This window comes from Pectinophora gossypiella, chromosome 25 (assembly GCF_024362695.1).
Source record: "Pectinophora gossypiella chromosome 25, ilPecGoss1.1, whole genome shotgun sequence".
Taxonomy (NCBI): Eukaryota; Metazoa; Arthropoda; class Insecta; order Lepidoptera; family Gelechiidae; genus Pectinophora; species Pectinophora gossypiella.
Window position 1 is genome coordinate 1,578,021 of NC_065428.1, and position 24,721 is coordinate 1,602,741.

A 24,721-nucleotide genomic window follows, 5' to 3' on the forward strand; every position below is an offset into this window, starting at 1 on the left:
CGTTACGATGTCACTTACACCCCGTACCAGAACGTACAGGTAGTCACAAAAGTACGTACGAGTGTTAGACACCGTAACGAAGTAGGGAATTATTCAGACAATGATTCTGAGTTGATCATCATCATCAGCCCATTAACGTACCCACTGCTGGGGCACGGGCCTTCCCTATGGATGGATAGGGAGATCGGGGCTTAAACCAACACGCGGGCCCAGTGCGGATTGATGGTTATTAACGACTGCTAATGGAGCCGGGACCAACGGCTTAACGTTCCTTCCGAAGCACGGCAGAGCTCGAGATGAAAACTTCATTTTTGTGGTCACCCATTACCGCTGCGCCACAAAGGAGCTCAGTGGCGCAGCGGTAAACGCGCTCGGTCTGCGATTGTTAAAGTTAAGCAACTTTCGCAAAGGTCGGTCATAGGATTATCTGAGTTGATATCAAGGGGAATCATTAATACTTTAACTGTTTTAAAAAAAGAAAATTCCACTTGATGTCGACTCTGAATCATCTCTCAAAGTTTTTGTTACGATATCTCTAACATCCTATATATTAGAATTTGTATTTTAACGTACCCGTTCAACACAGTAGCTCCAAGCTCCTTAGTAAGGTATCTATAGCTCACAGGCATTTTCCTTATGAATCCGTTTTTCGACGTCGTATCGAATCCGAAAATGAGGACATCATATTTGTCGTGTACTCCTTTAGGTGCTTTGAGACTGTTCACTGTGCTTCTGAGTCCCGTGCCAAGCCCGCTCCATGACGTTTTGCCGAATAGCATACTGGTAACAAAATGGAAGACACCTATCGTCACTCGAAAAGCAAATCCACAGCCAGGGGCCTGTTACATAAAACTTACAATTGTAAATTACAATGACAATTTGATGCATTGCGGAGTGTGTGATCAAGAATAGTTTGCAGTTTCATATTAGCTACGTAATGAACACCAAATTGTCGTTGTATTTTACAATTGTAAGTTTTATTAAACAGGCCCCTTCTTCCTATCTTCTTCCTCAAAACTCCACTCGTCCGCAAATTGTACGACTCACGGAGCTCCGCGACATTATATTAAAATGCATTATAATCTGCAGGGCAAAAAGTCAAATATCGACTATCATGCAAAGAGATCCTTCCTTATAACAGGAAAACTAAAAACTTAGCATGAAAAAAATAAATTCAAAAATATTTATTTTTCAAAATTGGCTTACAAAGTTAGCGCTTTTTGAACGTCAAACATAACTAAATTACATATTATGTAACTAGCTGTAAAACTACTACCACATCGGAATCTGTAACGCTGAGGGAAAGACGTGGCCAGAAAACCTCCCAGCACAGGGCCCTAGTCCTACTGTTTCATGTTTTCCTTTCTTTTCTTTTAATCCAGTTTGTATTACATATTTTATAGACTTAAATACATGTTCCACTATTTATCAAAAAAATACCTTTGTATGTAGTATATTACGAAAAGTATTAATAAAATTGCTGCCTATAAAGTGGCTATGGCATTTGAGAAGCAGTAGAGTTGTCGTAGTTATTTGTTTGTAGTAAAGAGAGTGGAGTTGAACCACTCATACAAAATGCGCGTTAGGGCCGTTCCATACTCTTTCTTCTATTCCGTAGGTAAAAGGCTTCAGATTTTTTTGCTTTGTATTGAAATGGAGGGAGGCTTTTGCCCAGCAGTGGGACGCTTTAGGCTAGACAAGAAGAAGATTAATTTCCCTATCTCTCCTTACCTGACACGTCTTCTACGTCTTCGACGATGTAAATGTCTGTGTAAGGAGATTTAGATTTGTTTCAATGTTGGCCCACTTGGAGTATGATTGTCTAAGGCACTGATGAATGGCAACGTTGCAGTCGACGTCAACATACGTCTATTCTATGGCATCCTCGGGCCCGTATTTTCCCCAAATCACGTGCAAAAATATATACCTGTCTCATCTTACAAATGACAAGTTCTGATGTGCTCGTGAAATGGGTATATACTTTCGCACGCGAATCGAAAACGAACGTTTCAAAAAATGGCTTTCGGTCTTGGGTTGTGACGTCTGTCAGTTCCATTTAAAGGGTTTCCCGTTCGACATTCGATATTTCCCGTTCGACCGATCAATAATCGATGCAGTGATACATTTTCTTATAGTTTAGCGATACTAATCTAACAAATGGGAAATCGTGTTATCATACGCCAGATAATAATTGAAATGCGTAGTCATCTTGCAAACATTTTAATTAAAAGTATTTTATCGCCGTCGGCTGTTTTTTAAACTCGTTATAATCTGGGAGTCTTCACGGCTAGAGTCAATAGGCATTTGATAGGTAAGCGTGATTCACCCTAGACCGCGTTGTCACTTACCATCAGGTGAGATTGTGGTCAAACGCGAGTCTATATTATTAAAAAAAGAATATACCGTTCGTCCAATCGAACGGGATACAGCTGTCAGTTAAAAAGGAAACATAAATCCTATTGGGCCGATTGGCTGGTCGCCCAATTACGAGTACTAATGTGTATAGTTGTATACACTTTGAAACCATGTCACATTAACTTTTTTGACAAATTAAACTGTAAGTCTAATTAAACGTCAAATATGATAGTGCGACAGCGTTCTAAAGTGGGTACATGATATTGCTTATGACTGTACGAAGAAGCGTCAACAAAATACAAGTCAGTCGTCACACACACAGATGTGCGTGTACGATAACGGCAATGTGTGGTGTCTGTGTAAAACGAAGTTGTTTGTATGAAGTGTCCGGGGTGTGCTACAACTGAAATGAATCAACGTCATTTTTTTTTGTTTTGGTTTTCCCCGAAGGGTAAGGCAAACGGAACTATGCCCATACAGCCATGTCTGACGTATTTTTTTTCTTGATGATTAATGAAATGATGAAAGGTGATGATGATGAAACCTAAGCCCCCACCCTCGGAGTAGACTCCTACTCCGAACCCCAAACGAATTAACTCAAAAGTCCGCATAAACTTTCGAGTTATGAAGCGGCTTCCTGGCACGAAGCGAAAATAGGCAGATACACTTTCTTTATTGAATACTCCAATATAATAACACTCGCGAATGTCTTCCGACTAACTTAATGCGCTCATTAACCACAAAACACCACTTCGTATTAATTATTTAGATTATTCAATGAAAAAAGCAACTGTCCCGTTCCCGTTTCCCGCCAAAAAGCCTGAATCAACGTCAACGGAAAAGTTGCTATTCGTCACACCAGTACCATAGACAATCAAACCGTAGCTTATTTTTTTTTTTATTTTACTTTGGTAAATCAAATCAATTTATAACACATATTTATTTGGTAACACAACACATGAAAAGCAATCCCCTGTACATGTTCAGATTATTTCTTACACAATGCGTTAGTGACAAAACAAGAAGCAGTGTATAGTTAGTTGTGGTGTCAACATTTAGCCCAAATATTTAGCTATTTGAATTATGCTTAATTAAACTTTTTTTACTAACACAATTGTTTTATGTACAATTATTACTATAAAGCCTTATTATTTGACTACCCGGACCGAAGCATCGGGTGTAGTACAAAAAGTATGGCGAAAACGCGCGAAAGGGACATATCACTCGTCTTCTTCGCACGATTTGCTTTAAATCAGTAATGACAACATACCCCAAGAAATCATTATCTTTGTTGGGTTTTTTACACAAAATACTCCGTCAAACAAATTGACAAAAAAATATTAAGGTTTACGATGACGTAATCGTTACGCAAAACATTGCGTAACTGCATAACAATGCAGAATAATAGACACATTGATTTTTACAATTTTGTAGCCTGTACATAAATAAATCCACTGTAATTAATATCTTCTGTAATAGTAGCAACAGCCTCCGTGGTCTAGTGGTTAGAGCGTAAGGCTCACGATCTGGAGGTCCGGGTTCGATTCCCGATGGGGACATTGTCGAAATCACTTTGTGAGACTGTCCTTTGTTTGGTAAGGACTTTTCAGGCTTGAATCACCTGATTGTCCGAAAAAGTAAGATGATTCCGTGCTTCGGAGGGCACGTTAAGCCGTTGGTCCCGGCTATTAGCCGTAAAAAACACCTCCACCAACCCGCATTGGAGCAGCGTGGTGGAGTATGCTCCATACCCCCTCCGGTTGATTGAGGGGAGGCCTGTGCCCAGCAGTGGGACGTATATAGGCTGTTTACGTACGTACGTACGTAATAGTAGCATAAGTAACAGCATTAAGGGCGGTATTAATAAACTAATCTCAGGTGAGACTACCCTCAAGATCATTCTCAAGTATCTGTTTTTATATGTGAACTGTCGCATTGACATGATCTTGAGGGCAGTCTTGAACCTGAAATTAGTAGTTTGTTAATACCTTACCTAATAACTCTGTTAACTTTTCGCGCTGGACCGATTTCGATGAAATTTGGTGTGGAAACAAATTCAGACCAAACGAAGAACGTAATATTTTATCCCGGTAACCATCCCCTAAGGGTATATAAAGGGGATCGGCAAAAGCATACCGCGCGCGCTAACAGAAACACTCGCGGACAAAGACGCAGGCGGAAAGCTAATAATGAATAGAAAATCATCCCCTAAGGGGATGGAAAAAATATGCCGCGCGCGTTAACCGAAGTATATTACGTGTAAGTGGGTTAAACATCTATTACGTGTAATAAGTGAGAATTAAAAAAAAAACTTCATACCTGGTTATTCCTACCCCACTCCGTCCTGTGCATTTGATCTTGACATGGTCGCTATCAACTAACGTATAAGCTTCATCGCCTTTAACAACTTTCGAAGGCCCGTAATACCGTTTATAATCGTTCACGTGAATAATATCATTATATACACATTCTATGTTTTCATATTGCTCAACGGTTTCTCTTGTAGGTCTGCATTTAGAAAGCTGTGGAAAAAAAAGAAATACTAAATCGCTTTGCTCGACTTGGCGGGTGCACTACCGTGTCCTCAGAAAGGCATTACTCGGCAACTTTAAGAAAAAAAAAATTCAAAATTGCCTTACAAAGTTAGCGCTTTTTGAACGTCAAAAATTAAATTACATATTATGTAATTAGCTGTAAAACTACTACCACATCGGAATCTGTAACGCTGAGGGAAAGACGCGGCCAGAAAACCTCCCAGCACAGGGCCCTAGTCCTACTGTTTCATGTTTTCCTTTCTTTTTTTTTAAATCCAGTTTGTATTACATAATTTATAAACTTAAATACAATGGTATTCCAATTACAGTCGGTGGAAGGAAAGTGAAACATAAAGAGTTTATGTGACTTTATCACAGAAACAGTGTTTTATTTTACTCACATGACACTGTACCCAGTCCTTCTTAGTACATTGTATTAATTTTTTTTCTTTGTTGAACCTCATGACTTCTGGTGAGAACGGATCCAACTTTGGTACGTCACATCCTGTCCCTTTATCTTCTTTCAACGCTTCTTGGAGGGTAAACTCCACATATCTGTTGAAAAGTATACATTCTCAATAAAATATACGTGAGAATATTTCAAACTATTAGGCCACCAGGGCCTTAGCCCAGTTGCAAACGATTTTGACAATCGACTTTTTTTTTACTTGAAGCAAATGGCATGAAATACTTAGCCAGAAAAAACAAATGGGGAGCGCTGAGGGCTCTCACCCGGTACAAAATTTAAGACAACAAGCCTGAGGGCGCTCAGTTGAGCGCGAACCTCGGCTTAGGGTACGAGACGATAATATGTGAAAGAATTAATCGACCCTTTTCGCTCGATAGCGATAAACGCTGCATGAGGGAAATCGTCGGGGTTCTTAAGTTTTTGTTGTCGCGAGCGACTGCGATAAAAATGCATGGGATTCACATGTCACCTATGTCAACTTATGTCAATTCCACACGTTTTTATCACTGCCGCTTTTCGAAATCGTTTGCAACTTGGCTAACCCTGGAAGCCAGCGATAAGCGGGGCGACAGCGATAATGATGGAGGCGCGAATAAATCAAACACATGGGCGTGTATGGAATCGTTCCGAACGCCTGCGGAACGAGATAAATACCGTGTCACTTTTTTTAGCTGTGACACATTTTTTCTTTGTTGGGGAATTGTTCGGACAAATGGGGAGCCATGAGGGCCCCGTGCAAAATTAAAGACAACAGGCCTGAACCTTGGGTCAGAGTGTCTAGGGGCGGTATTTATAAACTAACCTCAGCTTCGAGACTGCTCTCAGGATCGTGTCAATGTGACAGTTTTCATATAAAAACAGAGACTTGATCATGGTCTTGAGGGCAGTCTCAGCTGAGATTAGTTTATTAATACCACCCTAGGATAACACCGCTGAAAGAGGGAAAACCTCTACCACGCCAGCGGGGACGGTATCCGCGACTCGGATATTTGCTGTAGTGAGCTGTTGGGCCTGATTGACTAGAGCAGTCGGGTTATCAATATTGTATACTACTTAGGAAATGTACCGGAATATACGATTAATTTGTCACCCCACTTATCGCTAGCATCTATTTATTATTATTAGCATTAGTTAACATAACTTTACAGCCTATTTTAGTGACGAATACTTACAAATGAGACTGCAATAGTTAATGAAATGTTTATTCTTCGTTCGTCCCACTGAGTTTTGTCCCATTTAAAAAATCCTATGTCGTCCCAAACAATATGCTTCGTTCGTCCCAAAATAACCCTATCATTTTATTCCCGCTTCGCCGGCCCATATCTTTTATTTTTATAAGCCAAAGCTTAATATTTACTTTGGGTCCGTGTGTTGCTAACCCGGTGTGTTTTGAACCCGGGGTATACTAACCCGATTTCGTTTTAGTGCGATAAAATTTATTAGTTGAATATTTTTAACCAAAGTACAGGCACATAGCAAAGTTACTTTTTATAAAAATGTTTAATTCAAAATGGATTCACTCAATTTTACAGAGCCACTACACTTGCCATTTCTTTTAGTTTTATTGACACATTTCCACACACTTGATTTTTTATTATTTCTGTGGAGAGTATAGGCAAATCCGACATGTAATAATGATCTCCCACCTCGATTATTAGAAATTATTTCTATAATTTTTCTATAAATAAATAACTTAGTAATTAAAACAATAGGCTAGTTTTCAACTAGTCAAATCAGTTACTTTTTACTAAACGTCAACGAAATTACTATGGAATTTGTATGAAAAAGCACACTGTGACGTCACAGGAAAACGTAATAAAATGTCGGACTTATTAAATTACGTTATTCTTGATTCAAATTCATAAATAAGTTACATAACATAAACGGCCTATATACGTCCCACTGCTGGGCACAGGCCTCCCCTCAATCAACCGGAGGGGGTATGGAGCATACTCCACCACGCTGCTCCAATGCGGGTTGGTGGAGGTGTTCTTACGGCTAATAGCCGGGACCAACGGCTTAACGTGCCCTCCGAAGCACGGAATCATCTTACTTTTTCGGACAATCAGGTGATTCAAGCCTGAAAAGTCCTTACCAAACAAAGGACATAAATAAGTTAAATGGGAAAAATAAAAAGCTTTTCGTTAGTTTTAGATCTGTCTTTATTTAGTAATTAGAATCTCATAATTTAGCTTGTACAGACTAAAAAAAACTGTCTCATAAAATGTAAGAAATAATAACATAACATAACATAAATAGCCTATATACGTCCCACTGCTGGGCAAAGGCCTCCTCTCAATCAACCGGAGCATACTCCACCACGCTGCTCCACTGCGGGTTGGTGGAGGTGTTTTTCTAAGAAATAATATAAAATATATTTAAGGTTAAACCCGAGAAGTATTGTTTAATTTATTTTTGTTGATTGTAACTTAAAAGTACTCGTGATTTGGGACGAAGCACAACTTCAATAGTGATATGGGACAAACTAAGATTTTTTTTGGAATATGGGATAAAACTTCAGGGCGAACGAAGAATTAATCCAATGAAAGCCACGTCCAAATGAAACTAGAATAGGGATGTTTCCAACAAGTCAAATCTAATACTTCTTATAAACGTCACAACAAAATATTACTACTTTTCAAATGGATTGAAAACACGCAAACTATGACGTCATAAAAACTCATGAAAATCGAACTTATTGATACGTTATTCTAGATTTAATTTCAATAAAGAAGTTCAATTCAAAAAAACCGGCCTCGTGCGAGTCGGAATCGCGTATGAAGGGTTCCGTACCATCGACTAGGTAAACAACAGTAGGTATTGATATGTCTTTTCTGTATGGGCCCCATTAAATATTTATTTTATTTTGTTTTTAGTATTTTTTCTTATAGCAGCAACAGAAATAAGTAATTTGTGAAAATTTCAACTGTCTAGCTGTCGCGGTTCATGAGATACAGTCTGGTGACAGAGAGACGGACGGACAGACAGCGAACTCTTAGTAATAGAGTCCTATTTTTACCATTTGGGTACAGTACCCTAACGAAAGAGGAGTTTTTTTGTTTTTAAGTATTAATTACTTATCTTTGACTTAGGAAACTACCCTATTAAGTAGGTATGTCATGGCAATTATGGTTGATGTCAATGGTATTGTTACAACAATTCATGATTTATTTGAAGCGATCTTACTCAGACAATGTTCTGCGGGGTCTGTACGTCGACCACGTGGCGAGAATTTTATCGACGGCTTTAACCAATAAACGCAGCGAATGCTATCTACGTAGACAGACATCGTACGGCTATTGGTCGAAGCGCTCGATATAATTCGCGCCGCGCGCGACTCTGTTGCTGTACCGCGAGGGCTGATGGCGCCAACCTATGAGTACTCACTCTCAGGCATATAAGAACTTATTTTTATGACCTTAATAAAGGTGAAATCTAAATGTTTGTCGAAAAAACGCAAACGAATTTAATTACCCTAACTGCATGCATGGAAGGCAAAAGGGAAACCACTGCCCTATTTATCCCTAAAAAAGTAGAATGGAGAATGCTACACCGAAAAGAGCGTGGCTCTTAAATTAATGATGTGATGCATGCAATTTAGTGTATGATCTAATTTGTGGTACATTGTTTTAGGTTTACGCGGTTATTATCATAATTAAAACATATAAAAACGGGTTCTTACCGTGTTTAATATCGGGAGTCTCATATCCGTTATTGAAACGCGGTAAGAACCCGTTATTATGTGTTTTAATTAATTTGTTGTATATTTGTAAAGACGCCACCACAGTCGCGCTACCAACGAAATGTATAGTGACAACAGGGGCCTGTTTAATAAAACTTACAATTGTAAATTACAATGACAATTTGATGTACATTGCGGAGTGTGTGATCACAAATATTTTGCAGTTTCAAATTAGCTACGTAATGAACACCAAATTGTCATTGTAATTTACAATTGTAAGTTTTATTAAACAGGCCCCTGGGGCCCTGGTGTTTGGGGCCTTAGCCAAGATGCAAACGATTATAAAAATCGACAGTGGTAAAAAGGTAATCCTATATAGGATTGACATATTTTTACCTTATGTCAATCCCATACAATACAAAAAAAACCCATAAAATACAAAAAAAAATATGTACGGTCACGAGCATTAATATGTATACACTTTGGTACCATGTCACTATAATTTGCACTATAAGTCTCACTAAATGTCAAATATGTTAGTGCGACAGAGTTCTAAAGTGGGTACATTATATTGCTCATGACTGTACATTTTCATCGTTTGAAACATGGCTAACAGTAATAATGACGACTTATGTCTACGCCCATCCCGAAGGGCACAGGCGTGATTATGTGTGTATGTAGAAATGTGTATTTAAAGTGTATTATGTAATGTGTATTTGAGGAGCTCGGTGGCGCAGCGCTCGGTCTGCGATTGTTGAAGTTAAGCAACTTTCGCAAAGGCCGGTCATAGGATGGGTGACCACAAAAAAAAGTTTTCATCTCGAGCTCCTCCGTGCTTCGGAAGGCACGTTAAGCTGTTGGTCCCGGCTTCATTAGAAGTCGTTAATAACCATCAATCCGCACTGGGCCCGCGTGATGGTTTAAGGCCCGATCTCCCTATCCATCCACAGCGAAGGCCCGGGCCCCAGCAGTGGGGACGTTAATGGGCTGATGATGATGATGATGATGTAGAAATGAAACAGAATGGGTCACATTGAAACCAAGCGAAGCAACATTTAACATGCTGAAGAACAAAGTATACTTACTTAGCTACGGAATCTCTGTAAAATATAAAAGAAACACATCAATACAAATTCGACTTCAACCATGCTCAATGTGCAAGAATTACAAATTATAATAAATATTATAGCGCTACTGAGTTAGTTTCGTTCATAGTTATAACTGTTCTAAGTAATAGACTAAATAAAATATATCTAAGGCCTGCCACACTCTGGGCACGTTTTCGAATTTTCGTACAAATTCTACATCTCGTACGAACTCGACTTTGCGTACGAATTCGACTTTACGTACGAAATTCTTGCGTGCGGCTAGTTTAATAAATAACATTGGCCCCGATTCCTGCAGACACCTCGTAATTTTAAGTTATACCTGTCATTTTCTAATCCGCCGAAAAGAAAAAAGATGGATGATTGACAACGGTTAATTTTAAAATGAATGAGAGAACGAATGAATAACCCGGGCGAACAACATAGGCATCTCGCTAATATGCAACCCGTTAGACGTGTGCTGTCAACTTGATTCCGTCGGGTTATTGGCCAACGTAAAATTTTAACAGTTGTTTTTTTTCTGCCTAAAATTGACGTGTGTTCCATAAATTGTATGCCCGTCGATTACCTGTTCCTTGCCTTTTCTGCGGATAAGAAGATGACGGGTTTATACACGTTATATTAAGTTATCTTAAAATAAAGTTAGATAGTGGCCCCGATTCCTGCAGACATCTCTTAATTTTACTTTAAGTTATACCTGTCATTTTCTTACCCGCCGAAAAGGAAAGGGACGGATGATTGACAGCTCTTAAGTTTAGGAAGAATGAGTAAATAAATGAATAACCCGGGCGAATTTTTAGACGGTTGTTTTAGATTTGTGCTTAAAATTGACGTGTGTTCCATAAATTTTATGCTTGTCGATTACCCGTCCCTTTCCTTTTCGGCGGATAAGAAAATGACAGATATAACTTAAAATAAAATTAGATGGTATTTAAAGGAATTAGCACCATTGATAGTGATAGTGTGTGATAGTGCTCCTATACTTAAAGGTTGCCTGGAAGAGATTGCTACTTAGCAATAAGGCCGCCTATTGTACTAATTCTATTTCTCTTTTGTTTTGTATTTTGTTTTTTCCTGTTTGTGCAATAAAGTATTTGTTATGTTATGTTATGTTAGTGTGTACAGAAATTAGCACCATTAATAATATAGCTAAACAGTTTCGTTAATTCTACAACTAAATACATACCTAATTAAATTTAATAAAAATCTATAGTATACAATACACATGTACGGCCACGAGCATTAATATGTATACACTTTGGTACCATGTCACATTAACTTTTTTGACAAATTGAACTGTAAGTCTCACTAAATGTCAAATATGTTAGTGCGACAGAGTCCTAAAGTGGGTAGGTACATTATATTGCTCATGACTGTACCTACCATACATACATATAAAGTATATTTACGTACAGTACGGAAGGTCGGGCATAGTAGCTAGCCCGGTGACGGAACGGGACAGACTGGCTAGCCGCGGGGCAACGCAAGCGCTGCTACCAAAAATGCTGACATAACAAAAATGTATTAAATGTGTCGCTACAACTTTTCCTAAAATACCGCAAACAAAAGTATTTTTTTGATAAATTGCCGATCAAACTGAGGTTTTTAGCTTTCCTATGATAAGGAGGGATCTCCTCGTGTGATAGTAGATATTGTTTGCCCTGCAGGTTAAAATTCACAAGGCGACCTTTTAATATACTGTCACGGAGCTCCGTGTGTCGTAAAGTTTGCGGACGAGTGGAGTGCAAATTTGAAGTATAAACGATATGATATTTCGCGCTCATTTACATATTTCGTACTGTAGTGTAACCAAACGCAACGTATAGGAAAACCGAAACGCAAATGGTACAGACGGCCATGTTGACAGTTGTCATTGAATAATAAAGATATAAAAATGGTTTTCCTATACGTTGCGTTTGGTTACACTACAGTACATGGCCATTCCAACTTCAATCTTCTATTCTGTGGTAGGTACTTAGTTCATCTTGCGACTTAGTCCTGACTAGCGCAATCGGGATTATGGTCTTGATTTGACGTGACTTTGATTTGTAAAAAATCGATATGGGGTCCATAAAATAGTAGATATTTGTTGGATGTTCGCTTAATTTTTACACATAATCTAATTCTGTTGCAGTTTCTTGTCATTTCTTCTCCTCAGCCATAACACCTTGCGAAATGACGTAGATTCAAAAATGTTAAATTGACCTTCAACAAGTTTATCCATGATAATTACGTTGCATAAGTGATTCTGATTCAAAGCAACTCCCGTATATAACGTCTCTGAGACAAATACATAATACAAATTAACACAAACAAAACATGCAAACATTGAAAGCAAGCGAAGACAGAAGAACATTCATGTGTTCGAGAAAATAGTGTTAAATTATTAAGGAACTGGGGGGTTAAAATGGCCACATCGAAGCAATTCATCTAAGAAAGCAATATTGCTAATTGACATTTGTTTGCATTGCGCACTTACTTTTATATGCGCAAATGTCAAATTGCAATATTGCTTTCTTAGATGAATTGCTTCGATGTGGCCATTTTAAGTTTTAACCCCCCAGGAATCCAATAGCGTAAGTTTCACACAGTTGGCGACCATTATAGACGGCGATACGGCCCACCTTCTATCACGTTGGTTTATCAAAAAGCTCGTTGAAGCATGGGTACTTAGTTCATCTGGCGATGGTTGTATCTCTGACTACCCCAAATGGGAATATAGTGATGAGTTTAATGTTATGTGATGTCATAGAATAAAGAATAATACGTATAGAACGATAGCTCTCCGCCCCGCATCTAGGGCCACCTCACCCCCTCTTGGTCTTACTTTAGTCTTAAATGGTCGTAAACTGCTAAAGAGTAAGCGGGCGACACTATACTTACGCGTTAGCATAGAATAAAGAATAATACTACGTATAGAACGGCCACTCTCCGCTCCCCACCAGCGGCTGAGTTAGGTTTACCTCACCCCCACTCGGTCTTACTTTAGTCTTCAATCGTATGGGCGTCAGATGTCACACACACAGAAGCGCGTGTACGATAACGTAAATGTATAGTGGTGCTGATTCCTGTAAATACCATCTAATTTTATTTTAAGTTCTATCTGTCATTTTCTTATCCGCCGAAAAGGAAAGGGACGGGTAATCCACCAGCATAAAATTTATTTTAATCACAAATCTAAAACAACCGTCTAAAAATTTTCCATTGACCAATAACCCGACAGAATTAAGTTGACAGCACACGTCAAACGATTTGCATACCAGCGAGATACCTTTTTGATTCGCCCGGGTTATTCATTTATTTACTCATTCTTCCTAAAACTAAGAGCTGTTAATCATCCGTCCCTTTCTTTTGTATATCTTGAAATAAAATTAGGAGGTGTCTGCAGGAATCGAGGCCACTGTCTGTGTAAAACGAGCTGTTTTGTATGAAATGTCCTAGGTGTGGTGTTAGGTTCAGCCCATTACGTACCTACAGGTTTCTCTTGAATGTGGGTTTTATTTTCTTACTACGTTTTCGTTATGAGATAATCATCGACAAAATTGTTTAGAATTTATGTATGTACGTATGTACAGTGATATGTTATATTATAATACAAAAAGCAAGCCTTGGCCGAAATAAGTTTAGTGAATACCCATTACCTGTCATTCAAATCGTAAGGTTTTGGAGTGGCATTTGTTGCATAAACCAATTTCTGTTGAATATTTGCCCTTATTTTTTCGAAATTCGACACATTCACAACATTTAACAGTGCTACAGTAGTTGGTGCGGTATTTACGAGATTTTGCAGATTTTCTATATGTTCTCTATGTAAAAAAATAATTATTAATAAGCGTGGAAATCACAGTAAGCGGTGCACTAAATTCTACTTATAATTAATTAATAAAACTACAATATATTTTTATCTTCTTCTATCGTGTGGGTTGTGAGGTGGTGTACCAACCTCATCGCCCCTGGTGTCAGGGTTACTATTGAGCCGCCAAAGACCCCTGACATGTAACGACTACTTACTTACATCAGTAAGTAGTAACCGGGACCAATGGCTTAGCGTGCCTTCCGAAGCACGGATCACCTTACTTTCGGACAATCTGGTGATCAGCCAGTAATGTCCCAACCAAACTAGGGACCACGAAGTAATTTTTGTGATATGTCCCCACCGGGAATCGAACCCGGGACCTCCGCATCGTGAGCCCAACGCTCAACCACTGGACCACGGAGGTTGTTGTATATTATATATATTTTTTATGCTTGTCTTGCACCCGAATTCTAAGATGTGAAATCCAAACTCCAACTTTCCCAGACTCCTCCTGAGTTGATGCGACCTCTTCCTCGAACTCAGTCGAGAAGCCGTAATGATAAAATCAAGGAACCAGTAATCTCCCAAGCATTGTTCCGTTTTTCAGAGGATCCGCTTACCTAACCTGAAGATTTGACAGGTCCGGTTTTTTACAGAAGCGACTGCCTGTCTGACCTTCCAACCCGCGAAGGAAAAACCAGCCCAATACAGGTTAGGGTCTCGGGAATGTGAGTTTCTCAGGATGTTACCCTTCACCGCTGGGCACGTGATAATCATTTATGATCCAAACATGAATTAGAAATTGAATTCAAGAATCATTGGTTTAGGCCCGCGCCGGGATTAGAACCTTCGACCTCATAGTGGGAGTCTAGCATTCTTCCAACTGGACTAACACGGCTAGTTAGCGGCTGTATTTAATGAGTCAGTTATATTATACCTACTAACTTAGGTGGTTTAGTTAATTATAATTAACTCTTTACCGATAAGAAAGCAAATGTGCTTTAAGTGCACGTCGTTTAATTATACGCTTTACTGACCAAACGACAAAATACAATTTCGATTGTTATCTGGCCACGGGGAAATCCGAAGTCCGTGGTGCAGTGGTTGAGCGTTGGGCTCTGGAGGTTCCGAGTTCGAACCCCAGTGGAGACACATCACAAAAACCTGTTTTGGTTAGGACATTGCTGATCACCCGATTTTCCGAAAGTAAGATGATCTGTACTTGTCTTTGGTGAACGAAGCCTAGAATAGCCCTATCCTAGCCTAGCCCTATCCTAGGCTATGGTAGCCTAGCATGTCCCTCATTTTGAGTTCACTAACACTAACATAACATAAACTGCCTATATACGTCCCACTGCTGGGCACAGGCCTCCCCTCAATCAACCGGAGGGGGTGACAGCCTCCGTGGTCTAGTGGTTAGAGCGTTAGGCTCACGATCTGGAGGTCCGGGTTCGATTCCCGATGGGGACATTGTCGAAATCACTTTGTGAACTGTCCTTTGTTTGGTAAGGACTTTTCAGGCTTGAATCACCTGATTGTCCGAAAAAGTAAGATGATTCCGTGCTTCGGAGGGCACGTTAAGCCGTTGGTCCCGGCTATTAGCCGTAAAAACACCTCCACCAACCCGCAGTGGAACAGCGTGGTGGAGTATGCTCCATACCCCCACTAACACTAATGTGACATTATTTCAATTTGACCTAAACTCACTTAACCTATTTTCATACCATATATGTCAAATCATACCATATATGTCAAAAAAAATGTCATTAGATCGTTGTGTTAAGATGATCCGTGCTTCGGAAGGCACGTTAAGTCGTTGGTCCAGGTTACTACTAACTGATGTACGTAGTCGTTACATGAGTCGTGTCAGGGGCCTTTGGCGGGTCAATAATAACCCTGACACCCTGGTTGATGAGGTTGTTAATCCACCTCATAACCCACACGATGATCTTTATATTTTCAGTTTTCTAGCGTTTACACAGGCACAGGCAAATAGAGTATACATACAAACACAAACCTTCTATTTAAAAAAAAACTACTACTAAGTATCTATATCTATCTAGAATATCTATACCTATGTACTCAAGAAGCGATAGAATTAGAAAGTCCAAACCGCAGATTTGAGTGCCATCTCACACCGACCGAATGTAAAAGAATCCATGATGTACATATTTTTTTAAAGATACGATTTTTACCTAATCTATTACATTTTAGTTCTATGATAATGGCCTCGATCCGGAGGTCCCGGGTTCGAATCCCGGTGGGGACATATCACAAATATCACTGGTGGTATTTGCAAAGGCCACATCGAAGTAATTCATCACAAATATTGCTATTTGACATTGGTTTACATTGCACATATAAGTACTTTTGTATGCGCAAATGTCCAGGACTTCGAAAGTATTAATCAGAAGAAAATTCTTAACAAGATCGCGGCCTTATTGTTACTCTCATTACCATCATGGATCACTTGCTTTCGCTCGATGTGAATCACGTATTACCTTAAATAAGTATAATAATTTAAAAAAAAACTTACTTTCTCGTCAAATCTAAATCCGGGGGCAAACTAGGATCTCCGCTGTGGTATACAAGATAGTATACCATAAACATAAGTAGTAGTAAAAATATTATAAACAGCTGTTTCCTTGAGAGGTATGCCCGTTTCATACTTAGCGCCATCTGTTGAAGAAAAAGATGAAGTTAGTTGATTTTATTAAAATCAAACACAAACTCAAAAAAGTCTTTATTCAGTTGGTAACGTAGTTTTCTTTGGTTGTGCGTAATGACTGCCGATAATGTTCTTTATTTTAACAGTCATAACATATTTTTTTTGTTTTTTTCGGCTTTTATCTGTAATACGTTTTTTTCCGCAAATATTTTAAATAAATAAAGAGACTGCTGTGATTGCTACTTGTGCTGTCAGCAAAAACCAGGCCTGGTAAGAAGAATACAGAAGCTGATCACGGGAGTGTTTCCCTTTTTCTTTGAGCTGGACTATTTTCAGGTGTATAGGGACAGCGCAAGTGTTTAGGATTCTTCCTTTCCTTCGTCTTTTTCTATTTCATATTTGGTTTTTTTTTTTCTTTTTTTACGTTCCGCATTAATGTGTATCAAACACATAAGAGGGAATTAATTTATAGGTACTACCTAACAACACGGTTACGACTCTTTTTAAGAAAAAATCTTCAGCGCCTGTGTCTATATAGCTATATAGTGTAATTGATGGTTCCGAACATTCCGATATCAAAAACATAAACAAGCGGCAATGAAAGAGGAGGAAACTTACTTAAATCAGTAAATAGTAACCGGGACCAACGACTTAACGTGCCTTCCGAAGCACGGATCATCTTAATACAACGATCTAATGACATAATACTTTATTTTTACTACTACTTCTATTCATGGTATACTATTTTGATCATGATCTACCTACTCCACTCCAATCTCATCAGTCATCCCGTAATCAATGCACTTGCAACAGTGTCGAAATATCGGGAGTCTCATATCCCCATGTAAACGCGGTAAGAACCCGTTATTATGTGCTTTAATTATGATAATAACCGCGTAAACTTAAAACAATGTATAGTGTAATTGTTATAAACTTTACCTTAAAAATACTCGGCCACATAACATAATTGAAATACCCGCCATAGCACACATATAGACAAATTAAAGCCACACACAACATACATAATATAGTGTTCCTATGACTCACACACAACATAATTAGAAGACGCTGACATACATTTGACATGCAAGGAATAACTGATTGAAAAAAAACCATGACTTTTCAAACAACGGACGGACATATCAATTTCATTTTAAATAGCAATAAATGTTTAATCAATAGAACAGCTATACGCATACTTGCTGTCTACTTCGTGTTTATGTTTTTACTGTCTCATGTTTTTTTTAAGAACGTCTAGGGCCCTGTGCCGAGGTTTTTCTTGGAGCTTCTTTTCCCCGGCTATACAGGTTGTGACAAGCTGCTGTTATGTAAAAGATATTCGTTGTGTAAAAATTTACTATTGAATAGAAGTAGACCTACGTGCTTCGGAAGGCACGTTAAGCCGTTGGTCCCGGCTGCATTAGCAGTCGTTAATAACCATCAAACCGCACTGGGCCCGCGTGATGGTTTAAGGCCCGTTCTCCCTATCCATCCATAGGGAAGGCCCGTGCCCCAGCAGTGGGGACGTTAATGGGCTGATGATGATGATTATGAGACCTACGTAAAATATTTATGATGCGCGTGTAAGTGAAAAAGATTTAAAAAAAGTGGTAGAGTTAGAAGAGGAAGGCTTACATGCCGCGATCAGATCCAAGATGTTTTAAAGAAAGACCAGGGGCCTGTTTAATAAAACTTACAATTGTAAATTACAATGACAATTTGATGTACATTGCGGAGTGTGTGATCGCAAATATTTTGCAGTTTCATATTAGCTATGTAATGAAAACCAAACTGTCGTTGTAATTTACCATTGTAAGTTTTATGAAACAGGCCCCAGGGGGGTTAAACGGCCACATCGAAGCATTTGTTTGCATTGCGCACTTACTTTTATATACGCAAATATCAAATTGCAATATTGCTTTCTTGGATAAATTGCTTTAATGTGGTCTTTTTAACCCCCAAGGTCTAGAGTACTCTTTGAAAGAGTAAGTATTTGACAAAAGTGGAGGAAGCGAAGATGGTGTGTCAGGATCGTAGTAAGGGGAATTCCGTCTGCCCTATGGATGGATGAAGATGATATTATTTTCATAATTATTCAAAAATATGATGATGATGATGTGATCGAGCCTTCGGCTACGGCGACTGCTTCAACTCCGATGCTCATGTGCTCGCGTGTGGCTTATAAAGGCAATCTTGTTGGAAAGAGAAAGCGGGCATGTGAGCACATCAAAAATATAATGTAACTAGCTTTTGCCCGCGACTTCGTCCGCGTGGCGTGTTATAAAATAGAGATCTTTGTGTGTGTGGGAGTGCATGTCAAATTTCAAGCATCTAACTTATGCAGTTTAGATTTTTCCATACAATTTTCTTTTCCCGCTAACTCCCATTTTGCAAAATACAGCCATAACTAAACTTTATATTTCCTAAGGTATGCATGCATGCTAGATTGAAAACATCTACCTTACGCGGTTTCGATTTTTTCATACAAATGTTTTTTTCCTACTAACTCCCGTTCCCGTGGGAATTTCGGGAATTCCTTTCTTAGTTAGTGCACCTCTACGGTACCTAAGCTACGTCCCTTCCAAATTTCAAGTGCCTACGTTTAGCCGTTAAAGCTGTGCGTTGATATGTCAGTCAGTCAGTTTCTCCTTTTATACGTATATTTAAAGATTAGATGGCAGAAGCATAATAAAAAAACCCGGCATTGCATGTCTGCGCTCCCATTTCGTAAGTAAAGACCTAATATTTTCAGAGGGATATGTTGGTGGGTCCTGGGGTAAAATAAATCACCCGTAGACACACTGGCGATCAATGTTTAGAACGGTAGGACAACGGGTAAAAAAAATACCCGTGGACCCAACAGGGGGACATGTTGGTTGGACCACGGGTAAAAGGGGAAATTATGAACCATTAGTTGTCATTATTATGAAATTTGTGTTTTTGTAGATCTATTACAGAAACGACATGTAACTTATTATAGCGGAAATAGGACGTCGTTTAAGAGAGAGTGGAGATGACCCCCGTGCCGGATTGTTTTTGGCGCAAAGGTTGTCCATTGTTGTACAGCGAGGAAATGCGGCTAGTGTAATGGGCACCTTCGCGCCCGGATTAGTCAGGGGCGGGCTTTTTGACGAGTGCAGTAAATAGCATTATTTTTGCTGCTTATTTATGTAATTTTGTGTTTAGTTAATGTAATTAAATTTGATTCCAAAATATATTTACATGTAACTAGGAGGTCTTAAGTGCAACCAGTTAAATTATTACTTTACAAGAAACTGATTGGACTTTTGCAGCTACGCTCGCCAATAAACAAGGAGACATACCTTCAAAATAGTTGTCACTGCTTTACCCAATCCGAAAAGTACATTTTTTATGACACCGTTCCAAAACATAACGCTAAATGCAGTCAATATATTTATCGAAAACTTTCCAAAGCTTATTAATACTGTTACAACTGTAGAAAAAACACTTTTAGATAGAACAGCTTCTAAACTCCGTCGTAATTTCATTTCGCAAACTATTATTGTCCGAGAGTCAATATACTTCATAATTGATGTATATTGACTCTCGGACTATGTATTAATACATAGTTCACACACGATTTTAATCGAGTTTAAATTTTCCTTCATAATAAGCATACAATTTTCCTTTAACCTTTGAATGCACAACTGCAAATGTATCAATAAAGTAACGATAAAAGAACTATTATTAGGTATTACATGAAACTTCAATATATTATTTTACAAATATGCTAGTGTTGCCGACGATAGACTATCGACTATCGAAATCGAATATCGGTAGTCGACACCATTTGAATACAAAACTAACGATTGTTTTTGCCTTTTATGGGTTTTCTCTTGGCCCCAGACTTGCCCGAAGGCATTGACGAGACCGAAAATGGAACGAGCTCGCCAAGAAGGTGTCTTTTCACTCTGGCCTTGAAAGCCTTGAACCCGGGTGGGTTATATGCATTCGGAAATACAGAAGACGACAGAGAAATCCACTCCCTAGATATTATTAAGATAAGATCAATATACTTTATTGAGCACAACGGACACAAGATACAGACAAAAGGAAAGAAATACAGAAAGGCACAACCAGAGGCCTTATTGCACATGCAGCTATTTCTTCCAGACAAGCTTTGAGTGACGGAAAATTTGCAAAAATTGTTTTTTTTTTATTTTTTTTTGACGGGGCTTATTGTAGATTTATCTCAAATGGCATTAACTACTGAATGGTGCAAAAATAGTATTATGGTCGCTATTTATGGAGTACTAAATATGTATAAGCAATTACTCCACAGACAAGACGAAAAGAGAAGAGAAAATCATATCGATAAAAGTCTGACTCGGAAGCTAATTGGACTAAACAAGGGTGAATGAACACTATCGATAATCAAACTATCGACAATTGAGCAACACTAAAATGCCAACACAAGAAACCATACAGATTAAAAATATTATAGATATAAATTCTCTTTAAACACGACAGAAAATGGGTTCCGAAAAATTAAAAAAGAACTTATTATGATGAGAAGGCGAAAGTTGGTCTCAGTTTGTCTATAGTAATATGATAATCCGCTAAATCTTGGCGAAATCACTTTGTGAGACTGTCCTTTATTTGGTAAAGACATTGCATGCTTGAATCACCTGAATGACCGAAAAAGTAAGATGATTCCGTACTTAGGACGGCACGAGCAGTTGGTCCCGGATATTATCAGTAAAAACACCTACACCAAGCCTATTTCAAAGCGACTACTTAGATATAATTTTACCTAGATCTTATAAAATATTTAGGTCTTCTTCTATCGTGTGGGTTGTGAGGTGGATTACCAACCCCATCAACCCTAGTGCCAGAGATATTATTGAGCAGCTATAGGCCCCTGACATGGCTCATGTAACGACTACGTAAAGAAAGAAAGAAAGAAAGAAAGAAAGAAAGAAAGAAAGAAAAAAAGAAAGAAAGAAAATATTTATTTCCATATTAACCGCCACATTTACAAACTACATCAGTAACTAATAACCGGGACCAACGGCTTAACGTGCCTTCCGAAGCACGGATCATCTTACTTTTTGGACTATCAGGTGATCAGCCTATACGTAATGTCCTAACTAAACTAGGTATCACAAAGTGATTTATAGTAGGTAGTAAGCTTACTTAGGAATCACTATTCGGAAGAATTTCAGAGAAATATATATACCCTATTTTCTTGTTTCATACTTTTTAGAGCGTGATTTTTCCGTAGTCACGTTTTACTTTTTAAACTTATTTTTTTTTTACTATTAGGTTTTCACGCGAACGAAGTCGCAGGTAACAGTTAGCATAAAGTATTGCCAGAATCTCTACCAAATGAGATTACATATACGTGCGCATATATGGACGAGAAGGCCTTGTGAACAAAAAGACAACATACCTAGCTCTGTATCATTTACATATTGCATAACGACTGTTAAAATTGGTTTTACGGTTCATTGTAAAACATATTCAATAGGAGTTACCTCGGTTACAAATCCATACTATAACTTGATAGGTATAACCATGAAACCGCGCCGCGCGCGGCGCGAATTAGGTATATCGAGGCCTTCGACCAATAGCCGTTTGACGTCCATCTACGTAGATAGCATTCGTATCGTTTATTGGTCGAAGCTCTCAATACAATTCGCGCCGCGCGCGGCGCGGTTGTCATGTAGACACATATGTATATATATAAGTGTCCTGTTTATCAAAACTTACAAGCCCTGTAATACAAGATTTTTTCTTGTAAAATTAATAATTACAAGAATGTGTTTATCAAAACTACACATATAAATTACATGTTACAAGTGTGAATATTGATTTCACAAGTATATTTTACAATTCCTTTACTTTCTTTGAAAAACGTAATTTACACGTATTTGTGAGTAACTTATAGACTTGTAAGTACCTATTGTCTCTGAACTGAACGAGGTATGAAATAAGGGTCTCATTTATTACACAAATCACGCACATATCCTAAAAAAACTAACAAAGCAACTACCTGCCTAACATCTATGTTTCGATAAAAGTGATTTGAAAGTTTGTCAGTTCATAACTATTCTGTAATATTGCTCGTCATTTTGTGTTATAAATATTATCTTATCACAATCCAGAACACCCATTATTGGGCTATCTCAGTATTGGATTTCATGTGATATGGAATGTTGAAAATAGGGGGCGGACGCTACAGACTTCAATACTGTGTGATTCTGTATAATTATTTAAAAAAGGCAAATATTTAGAGTAGTAGAGTTATTGAGGACAGAACAGGCAAGATGATTGGACACTTAATAAGACACGACGAATTTATTAAAAACATCATAGAAGGGAAGCTATAAGGAAAGAGAGGAAGGGGAAGACCAAGAAGAGCTTACATGGAACAGATTAAAGAGAAAGCGAATATCGTGTCTTATAGGGAAGAGAAGGAATTAATCCTTGATAGACAAGAATGGAGAATGCTACACCGACAAGAGTGTGGCTCTTAAATTAGTGATGATGATTTAACATAGAAATACATACATAAACTCTCACCTGTTTTCCCTTATGGGGTGAGCAGAGCCACAAGTCAGAAAACAACTTAGTTCCTTTTTTTTTTGATATGAAGTCCTAAGACATACCTATAGGGTATTTGACTGAATCAAAGATTATAGAATGCTAATCTAAAAATGAAAGCCAGTCTAAAGACAACGAAAAATCAATTTAATTTGACTCTTCAACTAATTTTCGAATTTTATTTATGAAATTAGTAACGTAAAATGAGTACGACATTTGACCGCTTTTTTTGATGGCGTCACAGGACAGTATTTTCATACAAACTCCGAAGAAAACTTTAGTTTTCATAAAAGGTATCTCATTTGACTCGGTTGTCAAGTAACCTATTATGATGAACCGAGTTAGACAGTACCTGTTATCAATAATTCTTCAGTATATTTGTATAAAGAACACATTATCTTAACTATAACAAATTTGATAAAATTATTATGTACCTACCTACTTCATATTAAATTTTACTTGAATCATGCATGAATCACTATGGTTTTACTTACAATTAATTAAGAAAATTATAGTAATGAAAAATCGTCAAAAAAACATTCATTTAGGACAAACTTCAACACACATAATATACATTCAATTAAGCTACACATTCAAATAAGCTTCTAACTATTGTCCGTATTAGGACTTTGTATCAAAAGTGACTGCAAGTTATCCTGGAACTGTTAGCTCTGCCCACCCCAATAGACAATACGGGCTTGCATTTATGTATGCATTTGCAGCTATTATTTTTAAGAGTAACTTATCTCCCCTTCAGCGAGTTGTAAGACCAATAATCAACCTAATCAACCCTGGTGTCAGGGTTACTACTGACCCGCCAAAGGTCCCAGGTAACTTATGATAATGAAATTTAATGAAGCACCTATTTGTTTTAAGGAAAAGAAAATGTTTTTTCTAATACAATACCTACAATATACGCAACCATAATGGAATCTCTCGATTTTATACTCAGTATTCTTATTTATTTGTTGAAAGTACATTATCACTTATTCGCGTACATTATTGAAATAAATTATTAAAATAATTAGCCCGTACTTACCTTAATTGTGTACAATTAATATCAACTAGGTAAACGTCAGTTGTACACTCAATTCTTCCACATTTTTGGAATAAAATTGTATTGTATATTATTAATTTATTCACGTTTTACACTGTAAAACTTATTAATTATCTTTAAAACGAAAAATTATGTTGGTTAATTAAAAGCTGGCCGAAACAAACACTGCAAATCAACGTCCAACCATTTGTTTTTTTAATTTGAATAGAGTTGCGTACCTGCACAACAAAGTACACAAACTATTATCTGTCAAAATAAAAGAGTGATTCAATGACTTTGATCGTTTACTACAATAAATGTAATTTATTTAATTTTGTGGTGGTCCTAACTATAAATAATTCATGATTTATAACCAACAAATAACTTTGATGTTTTTAAAAGCAAGACGATGTTACGGCTGGTGGACTCATAATAAATAAGTGAATGAGTCATATGAATCGTTTCAATCTCAAATATAACTAAAAATAATAGCTGTCCTAAGTCGCCA

The 24,721-nt window shown here is 37.9% G+C and overlaps 1 protein-coding gene across 1 annotated transcript in view; it reads right to left on the bottom strand.

Annotated features, from left to right (window-relative positions):
- LOC126378228 (uncharacterized) overlaps window positions 1-20,037 on the bottom strand; it is a 32,523-nt gene extending 12,486 nt beyond the window's left edge. Inside the window, exons 1-8 of the mRNA XM_050026452.1 lie at window positions 19,934-20,037; window positions 16,479-16,621; window positions 13,788-13,952; window positions 10,126-10,140; window positions 5,291-5,444; window positions 4,675-4,877; window positions 1,732-1,767; window positions 574-780 (exon numbers count right to left, since the gene is read on the bottom strand). Coding sequence (XP_049882409.1) covers window positions 574-780; window positions 1,732-1,767; window positions 4,675-4,877; window positions 5,291-5,444; window positions 10,126-10,140; window positions 13,788-13,952; window positions 16,479-16,621; window positions 19,934-20,002 — 992 coding nt within the window. The 5' untranslated portion in view covers window positions 20,003-20,037. The remainder of the gene's footprint in view (window positions 1-573; window positions 781-1,731; window positions 1,768-4,674; window positions 4,878-5,290; window positions 5,445-10,125; window positions 10,141-13,787; window positions 13,953-16,478; window positions 16,622-19,933) is intronic.
- Window positions 20,038-24,721: the final 4,684 nt, after the last annotated feature.